The sequence below is a fragment of the Lygodium microphyllum genome, chromosome 21 (genome assembly GCF_053477565.2).
Source record: "Lygodium microphyllum isolate KBCC chromosome 21, Lygodium_microphyllum_v1.1.10, whole genome shotgun sequence".
In the NCBI taxonomy this organism is placed as follows: domain Eukaryota; kingdom Viridiplantae; phylum Streptophyta; class Polypodiopsida; order Schizaeales; family Lygodiaceae; genus Lygodium; species Lygodium microphyllum.
The window spans coordinates 10,951,615-10,960,943 of NC_141155.1; the positions used below are offsets into that span (position 1 = coordinate 10,951,615).

The window sequence follows — 9,329 nt, forward strand, 5'->3', positions numbered from 1 at the left end:
AGTGTGTGTGTGTGTGTGTGTGTGTGTGTGTGTGTGTGTGTGTGTGTGTGTGTGTGTGTGTGTGTGTGTGTGTGTGTGTGTGTGTGTGTGTGTGTGTGTGTGTGTGTGTACTAACAACCTAGTTTTGAAGATTTATGGATAAAAATACCCCTTATTTTAATTTCTCAGTATACAATATTTAACCCCCTTCTTTCATTTTAAATCTGTAGGTGAAACTGATATTAAACCCCCTCCTGTTGAGTGCACGTGCTACACCTACAGGCCTATAAGGTGGACCCCCCGGGACTATACCGTAGCATTTCTAGGAGGATGGATTTACAAAAAAATTGCCAAGGGATTCACCTAGGCTATCCATCCACTCAATTTTGTAGGCTTGGAGATGTGATCTAGACTTGATCTAGATTGGGAGTGCAATAGGATGTCCTTTGAGGAGAATTGCGGTGACCATGGTAGTGCATCGACATAGAACTTTGCCCCTGAAGGCAAGGAATGATGTTAATATCAAATCCCTCTCTTGTTGGGTTGACCAACATAAAATGAAAACTATCACCCATAAACTTGAATTGTATCAGTGTCACCCAAGCTAGGTATGCTAATTGTAGGAACCATTGGGCAAATTCATCCTTAATCATCGATATCCTCGCCATGAAGAAAGTACCAAGTCTAGATGGAGATGAGTCTACATAATGTTTCTTGATCCTCTATAAGAAGAAGGTGGCCATTGGGGACTTGAGCATGCCATTGAAGTTGTTGATGTTCTCACACAATGCTTCTTAGTTATTCTACACATCCACCTCCTAATGTTTAGTAGTATCTAAGAAATCCATATCCATATTATCACCATAGCATGTGTACTTCTTGCTCTGAGCATAATCTCCATCTCCTACCTTTTCTTGGCCTCACTCGCTTCTACCTTGCTCCCACATGGGAGGTGCCCAAGTGTCACCTAAAGTAGCTAACATGGTTGCCTCCCTAATAAAGGCACTTAATGCCCTTTAAGGGAAAAATAATGGCCACTTGGTGGGAAGTGGAGCAAGAGGAGAGACTTCTCTACATTTCCAAAGTAGGTCAAGAACATTGTCTTCTTCTCTTGGATTTCCTAGTCTATCATTGGTTAAGCTTTTGAGAGAGATAGCCCCCTACATACTCATGATTCTTCTCTTTGAAGTTAGACTTGAGCATGCAAATGATTTCTAATAAACTTTTTTTGCATTTTCTTATCTAAGACTGGCTGCACAGACAAGACTAGTCTTATTCAATTCATATAAGTGACTTCCACTACCTTTTTATCCCTCCACTTAACAATACCCTTTGTTGCAATTTGCTTTGGTGGGTGCCTAAATTACCCTCAACAATGTTATATGGAGGATTGAATGCCAGGATCATAAATTTAGTATAATCTATATTAGGAAGCTCAAGAAAAGCTAAGGAAGTTTATGCCGTTGCTTTAAAGAGCACCTATATGACGTTTAAGTATTATTTCATAATACTCATACATATTAGTACATTATTTCACAAAATCATTGAGCCAACCTACCACAATAGCAATCCAATACACAAGCATGAATGGAAATAATTAATTATGAGAATAACCATCCTCCCTTAATTGGCAATCCATTGGCACTTTATCCAAAGTCCAAGCAGAACTAGTGGTGCGTTCATCTATAATAGAAGTCCTTGCTTAGAAAGAGAACCATAATGCTAAGTGGGTGGATACTAGGTAGCAAGATGAAATGATGAGAGAGTTTCATCACGTGTAGAAAACACATATCATGGGACTCTCTCTCTCTCTCTCTCTCTCTCTCAGGTCAAACTTGCATTTCGCCTCCTATGCTGAAAGAGAACATGTAATGATATGCAATCTAGAGCAAGTGTTGATTGATGGATAAGTGGAAGAGCCTTGACTGCCACAACCGTTCACTCTACCCAACTCGAGCAGCCGGCGTTTGGACTGAGATAGTACAGTTATGGAAGAGTAATCGAAGATCTCAATTGAGATACAAGTTCCATGCTCAGCTATATAAGGTTGCCGCCTCTCAATAATCGCATCTATATAAAGTTGGTCAGCTATTGTGGGTGCCGCCTGTCAACAATCGCAACTTAAATCAGATTTTGCATGAGGCCCATGCAGGGTGATGATCATCGGGCGCCGTACGCATTGGCGTGCATGTTGCATAGACCTTGTTTCATACAGCTTGAACACAACATTGGGCCGATTCGGACGAAGGGATCGATCGAGGGTGCCATTGAAGCCGCGAAGGTGCGAGGGGGCATCATCGTTTAGACGGTTCTTTGTCAGTTGACAAAGACCCAATATCTTTTCAAACGCTGGACGTGAATGCTGCACGTACGTATGCCACTGGCGTGCTCGAAAGAGGCTGCAGGATGGCAGGAGGAGGAAAAACATATGGCGGCGGCGGCGGCGGTCGCGGTGGCGGCCGCCGCGCGCAGTCAGCACAGAGAGGGGGAGGACGCGCGGGAGGCTCTGTGCCGCCATCGACTTCACGAGGAGCAGCTTCGACGTCGAGAGGCATCTCGCCAGCGCGATCGCTACGATCGAGTTCGGTATCGCCTGCCAAGAGCCGAAGGGGAAGCGGGGAATCAACATCGCAACAACGCGCATCAGGAACGTACTCGACCGTGCAGGCAAGCACATCTACCGGGCCCATGAATTATGCGGCTGCCGCAGCGGCAGCACCACCGCCACCACGCATGAATTATGCGGCTGCAGCAGCGGCAACACCGCCTCCACCCGTGAGTTATGCGGCTGCAGCGGCAGCAGCACGGCCGCCACAACCCATGAATTATGTGGCAGCAGCAGCAGTACAGCCGCGCCCACCCTTGAATTATGCGGCTGCAGCAGCAGCAGCAGCACGGCTGCCACCACCTGTGAGTTATGCGGCAGCAGCAGCATGGCCGCCACCGCAGGCAGCAGCACCGGCTGCGCCTGTCAGCCTCCAGTCTCCCGCGCCGCCACAGACCGACTTGGCGGCTGCCGCCAAAGCGCCACCGCAGACTGCTGCAGCCGGTGGTTCATATCTCTCCACCGGCGCGGGAGCTCCCGGTTCGCCTGCCCCTCCACCAGCGGCGCCGGAATCGTCCTCTCGGCCAACCAGCCCGCTGACGGGAGTCCGCCGCCCCGATAGTGGTGGCAAGTCCGGGGACGCCATCTCTCTGGTAGCCAACCATTTCCTGGTGAGCGAGTGCGCAGAGATTATCTACCAGTACAGCGTCAAAATCACCAAGCCCCCCCGGCCTGAGAATGAGAAGGGTGGCGAAGACGGAGGAGGCAGAGGAACAGGCAGAGGCGGAGACGTTGGGGGCAGAGGCAGAGGTAAGGGCAGAGGCAGGGGGGGACAGGTGGGAGGCGGGGCCAGGGGCGGAGCCGGAGATGCTGGGGGCAGAGGCAGAGGGGGAGACACTGGAGGCAGAGGCAGGGGCGGAGCCGGAGGTGGTGGAGGTGGAGGCGAAGCAGCTGGAGGAGGTACAGGAGGAGAAGGCAGCCAGCAGCAGCAGCAGCAGCAGAAGGCGCCGCGCGAGCTGTCGGGGTTCGTGCTGCGAGAGGTGCAGCAGAAGTGGTTGGCGAAGTACGAGCGGGAGCTGGGGTGTCACCCGGTCTTCGACGGCGTCGGCATCCTCTACGCGGCGAAGCGCCTCTTCGACGAGTCCCAGACCGAGCGCCTGTACAACGACATCCAGATGGGGCCCAATGACCAGGTCTTCCACGTGGCGCTGAAGCTGTCGGCGACGCCGTACCTGGAGGGCGGGGCAGCGCGCTACAGGCGGCGGGAGCCGGGGGACGAGGACCTGCCGCCGGTTCCGCAGGAGTTCCTGATGGCGCTGAATCTGGTGCTGAGCGAGCAGCCGGCGCGCAACCTGGTGGCCTTCGGGCGCAACTTTTTCGACCCGGGCAGGAACTTCAAGTTCCCACTGGACAACGGAGTGGAGATGTGGGAGGGCTTCTCGCACTCCATCCGGCACACGCAGCAAGGCCTCGCCCTCACCCTGGACCGCTGCCTTGATATCTTCTACACCCCCGGGTATTGCTCCTTCCCGACTTACCTCGAGTACTGGTTCAAAAGGGTGCGCAACCAGCGCTACCCCGAGCAACTGTCGTATGACTGCGAGTGGGATCCCAAGTTCATCGCCCTTGTGGCTACGGCTCTCGTCGGCCTCAAATTCACCGTAAACCACCGGGCCTGCTCGCAGGTCTTAACCGTCCGAGAGCTCACCTCCGTATCCGCCGCCGATGACACCTTCGTCATGAAAGAAAAGGTCACAACCACCGTCGCTGAATACCTCACCAACCGGTACCCCAGCGCTTGCCATGGCATCTACTGGAACTGGCCCTGCGTCGTCTCGCAAGCTGGCAGATTCCCCATCCAGTTCTGCGACCTGGCTCCCAACCAGAGGTGCCGCAACGAGCCAGTCGTGAACGCACTGCAGAGGGATTTCCTGAAACACTGCATCATCGGCCCAGGCGAGCGCAGGGCAAAACTTACGGACATCATGAAGCAGGCACCTGAAAAACATCCTGCTCGGCAAGTGTTTCTTTTGCCTGAAGAGTTCATCACGCAAGAAGCACTGCATATGTAGGTAGGATAAGAAGAGCGGTGTACCCGTCGAGTCTCTTCGCAGAGGGATTGGATTTCAGTGTATCTTCTAGCTATACGAGGGAGAACGCAGCAAGAAGGGATGGAGATCTCCCTCTCACCATCATGAGCTTCTTCAAGTTGGGAGCCATGCCCTATCCCGAGAAAAGAACTCTCTTTTAGAGTCATACACAAGACCCACTTCGAGGTCTAGTTATGTTAAGGATGTGGTACAACTGACCTCTGCTTTATTCCTTTGTAGTACTACTGTCAACCTCAATAGCTCCAAGAAAGCTCTTATATGAAGGACAAGGATCCCCCTAACAAGTAACACGCTGGCCTCTAGGTGTCAGGTTGCTCTTTCCTAGGTAGTGGGAAGGTCATGAATCATGATGTAGGTCCTAGGAAAATATCAAGAACTCCTTGCACGCTAAATAAATATCATGAATCATGATGTAGGAAAATGTCTAAGAACTTCTTGCAAGCTAAATAAATATCTATACTTGTTTGGAGTTTGCAGCCCCTATGTACATGATGGCTTTCTTGGTCTTAGAGATAGTGGCATGGCTCATAGGGTGCTCATGGTGTTGGTTGAAACAACGTAAAACGTATGTTTCCAACATCGCTAGGAGCATTCTAGCATAGCCGTTGGCAAAACAAAACTTTCAGGAATCAGGAGGGGACCTAAGGGTGTGGTCCTCCTCTACTAAAAGGATTCTCAACTAACTATTTATTCATGCCTTGTGGCTTGTGCTTCTCCAAAGAGGACTAGCCTCATGGATATGTGATCATCAAACCCCTCCTTATCAAGTGCTTGTTCCTACCCCATAGTGGCCCACCAAAGTGCCTATTTGGACTCTAGGCATTCCCAAACTAGGTGTTCCTCCCATCTCTTCATACTTCAAACAAAATGAGCAGGTTGGTGGCAAACCACAAACCATGGTCTTTTCCTTATATTTATCTCCACGCGAGGAAAAGCAAGGTGAAAATGTCAAAAACTAACAGTACCAACAAAATCTAAGCTATAATTAGATTAGCCCTTAGTTTCCAGATAAAAATTTCAAAATTGTTAGCTGTAGCTCTAGCAAGTGATAATAATGCTTTCCATACAAATCCCTAAGATTTCCATTTAGATCCCTGTTGTCTCATTATTTTTGTAAAACACTTGCCAGACTGACAGTCTATTATTTTGTGTTGCAGGGGACCATACGTGCAAGATTTCGGCATTACTGTAAGCAATGAGATGACGAAGGTGGAAGGTCGGTGTCTGCCGGCGCCGCCATTGGTTCTCAAGAACCCAAACGACCAAAGAGACAAGCCGCTGCCCGCACCAAGGGAGGGCAGGTGGATTGCGCCGGGGTGGAAGCCGCCCTCGGGGTCAGGGATGTCCACGACGTGGCTGTGGGCTCCTAATACTAAGATCAGGTGGCGGGTGGTGAATCTGGCGGATAGAGAACCTCCACAGGGCCACCAACATGGCTCGACGGCGCCGCAAGGAAGGAGCACTAGGCAGAGCACTGCCGCTAGGCAGACCGGGACTCCATTCACTAATAACCTGTATCAGTGCGCCCAGAACATGGGGATGATTCACATGGAGGTGCTGCCGACTAGAGGCGAGCGGTACGTGACGATCGAGCGCCCCAGCAACCCGCAGACCGAGAACCAGGCTCTCCACGCCCTGACGAAGGTCTTCACGGAGGAGAAGGAGAGCATGCAGACAGGGGCGGCGAAAGGCCTCACCCTGATCATCATCGTTATCCTCAAGGACCAGCGGGACGGCCTCTACAAGCTCGTCAAGCGAGCGGCCGACCAGATGGTCGGCATCCTCACGCAGTGCGTCACCAAGGAGAAGTTGGACATTGAGACCAATGTGAAGAGCCCGACATCGCCGTATCTGCAGAACCTGCTGCTGAAGATCAACATGAAGTGCGGCGGCAGGAACGTGAAGCTCGACGCGGCCGAGGTGAACGGCTGGTTCGGCTGGTCGAGGTCGGGGTCGCCGGCCCAGTCGCTGATGGTGTTGGGTGCCGACGTGACCCATGGGCGGCCGTCGACGGCGACGCCGGGGACGACCAGGTCCATCGCGGCGGTGGTGGGCAGCGTGGACAAGGAGCTGACGCGCTACGCCACACGGGTGAGCGTGCAGCCGGGTGAGGGCGTGGAGGAGATCATCCAGGACCTGACGGAGTCGGTGCGGCAGCTCGCGGAGCTCTACATGAAAGGAACGAAGGGCGGCCCGCCGATTCACGTGCTCTTCTTCCGGGACGGCGTCGGCGAGGGCCAATTCCAAACAGTGCGGGTAAGCTGGTTCTGCATTCAGTACTAGTCTGCACTTCACGTAGACATAAATAAATTATTTATCGACGGACTCCTAACAAACCTTGATCGAGCCATAGGATTCGGAGCTCCGGGCCATCGTGCAGGGCCTCGAACAGGCCGCCCACGTGCTGGCGGGCGGCGACACGCAGTACTCCCCCAAGGTGACCATGGTGCTGGTGCAGAAGCGGCACCGGACCAGGCTCTTCCTGGACGATACGGCTCCGCGCGGCGGCGCCGGTGTCGGCCGGGGCAAATCCAGCACGGCGCCGCTGCACCAACGGCGTGGAGGCGACAGCCCGGCGGTGGACAAGAAGAGGATCAACGTGCCGCCCGGCACGGTGGTCGACGGCACCATCACCCACCCGAGGAACTTCGACTTCTACATGTGCAGCCACCAGGGCACCATGGGAACGAGCAAGCCGTGCCACTACTACGTGCTGAGGGACGACAATGGCTTCAGCTCCGACGGCCTGCAGAAGGCGGTGTATGCGCTGTGCCACCTGTTCGGGCGCTGCTGCCACTCCGTCAGCCTGGTGGCCCCCGTCCTCTACGCCCACCTGGCCGCTAAGCGCGCCCGCGCCTACGCCCTCCCCTCGTCCGACCCCCCCGCCACCCACACCATCATCGATGTCCACGCCAACATCCGCGACACCATGTTCTTCTTGTGAGGCAAACAAGCAACCGAGCAAACGGAGAGACACTCGCAACGCAACGATCTTACCTTATAGTAGGGCTTCCATGCTTTAAAGAAAATAACCGAGTGTTCTTCTTCCTTGACTTGTTTGCATCTTCTTCACAATTCCAAAGAAAAGAGTCGGCTCTTAACTCTGTTACAACATATTAGTATCAATCTTACCTTCTCTCCACATTTTCTAAGACAAGACCTTACACAAACAAGAAGAAAAACTCGCTAGCCTTAACGGAATCAACATGAATAATGAGACTTTATTGACAATATAACGATGCAAGATTTCCTTAAGTGTTCATTTCAAAGTTTTTTAAATCTTTGTTTACACAATGAAAACAAATGATACACACCTAGTGCTAAACCAAATAATAAAGAGCTAACAAATCTCTTTATGTCAAATGAATTGAAACACGTATTCTTAGTCTCAAATTCAAAGAAATATAATAAAGATTTTCTAAAGGTAATGTGTAGCATCAAATGAATGGTGCATGTTAACAACACCTAGCAAGGTGTTTGTTGAAGGCCATCTTGAAACTTAGACTGACCTTCCTTCTAAGGGCATTGAACTAAGCTAACACATCAAATATATGAGGTCTAAGTAGAGACTCAAGAAGGTTCTCTCCTTTGGTTTGTTTTTGGTTTAGCACCCCAAAGCTTTAGAACTTTAAGCTCTCCTCATCTAGCATCCCTTTAGGTGCCCAAATAGCATTGTGCACATGCCTATGGATGAATTGAGACCTACTTTTTGGACACCAATCCTTGGCCATAGAACACAAACACTTCGCTACCTTACAATGCCAAAAGAGGTGAGATGCACATTCTTTTTTGTTGAAATACACGGGATCTAGAGCATGGCTATGGCGGCTTGTAAGCATAGACTAAACTCATGATGACATTGATTGAAGACCACAAATGTTACACAAGTGAATTAGGTTCCAAGATGGAAGCTTGGACTCATAAACACAATCTTGTGTAGGACTAACAAGTACAAGACTGACACTAACTGATAAAGAAAAGCATCATCATGCATTCATTCATCTATCAAAAGTGGTAGTCAAGTACAATGCTTTATAGTTGTTGGTAGGGTACAGTTTTCCCTTTCTGTGCAAATGGGATTCCTTCAGCCTGCATGTCTTCATCCCAAACTGCCTCATACAAAGAGGCTGCATTAGGTGTGATTGCTAATATCTCAACATTTTTTACTTTGAGAGAGAGGGCGATATACCAAAACACTGATGATTTTGGCAACTTTATCCTTTCTAGGAAGTTTCCTTGTCATGGTCCTCAAGTCGCAGATTCAATTGGGACAAGGGATAGCCTTTCACACACTAGTGTAAAGTTGGAAATTCCAAGTATGGATGAATTGAGGCCTACTTTTTGGACACCAATCCTTGGCCATAAATCACGAACACTTCACTGACTTACAATGCCAAAAGAGGTGAGGTGCATGTTCTTTTTTGCTTTGAGAGAGAGGGCAATACACCAAAACACTCATGATTTTGGCAACTTTATCCTTTCTAGGAAGCTGCCTTGTCGTGGTCCTCTAAAGTCACAAATTCAATTGGGATGAGGGATAGCCTTTCACACACTAGTGTAAAGTTGGAATTTCCAAGTGTGCTAAGAAGTGAGAAAATATAGGCTTTTCTTTTATCTTTTCGCTTTATGAATACATTATCCTTCATGAAAGTCCTCCCTCTTCCTCATCTTAAACTCAAGTTTACCCTTGTAAT

At 50.4% G+C, this 9,329-nt stretch overlaps 1 protein-coding gene across 1 annotated transcript; it reads left to right on the top strand.

Annotated features, from left to right (window-relative positions):
- The first annotated feature begins 2,083 nt into the window (after nucleotides 1-2,083).
- On the top strand, nucleotides 2,084-7,869 carry LOC148017738 (uncharacterized). The gene is made up of 3 exons (XM_087661494.1): nucleotides 2,084-4,541; nucleotides 5,793-6,891; nucleotides 6,989-7,869. Exons 1-3 carry the CDS (start codon nucleotides 2,386-2,388, stop codon nucleotides 7,577-7,579), a joined length of 3,846 nt encoding a protein of 1,281 aa, XP_087517620.1. The 5' UTR covers nucleotides 2,084-2,385; the 3' UTR covers nucleotides 7,580-7,869.
- The last annotated feature ends 1,460 nt before the right edge of the window (nucleotides 7,870-9,329 follow it).

Coding starts and splice junctions, on each gene's coding strand:
- LOC148017738 (XM_087661494.1), top strand. CDS start 2,386: ATGGCAGGAGGAGGAAAAACATATGGCGGCGGCGGCGGCGGTCGCGGT. Junction 4,542..5,792: donor CCTGAAAAACATCCTGCTCG/GCAAGTGTTTCT, acceptor TTTGTGTTGCAG/GGGACCATACGTGCAAGATT. Junction 6,892..6,988: donor GCCAATTCCAAACAGTGCGG/GTAAGCTGGTTC, acceptor ATCGAGCCATAG/GATTCGGAGCTCCGGGCCAT.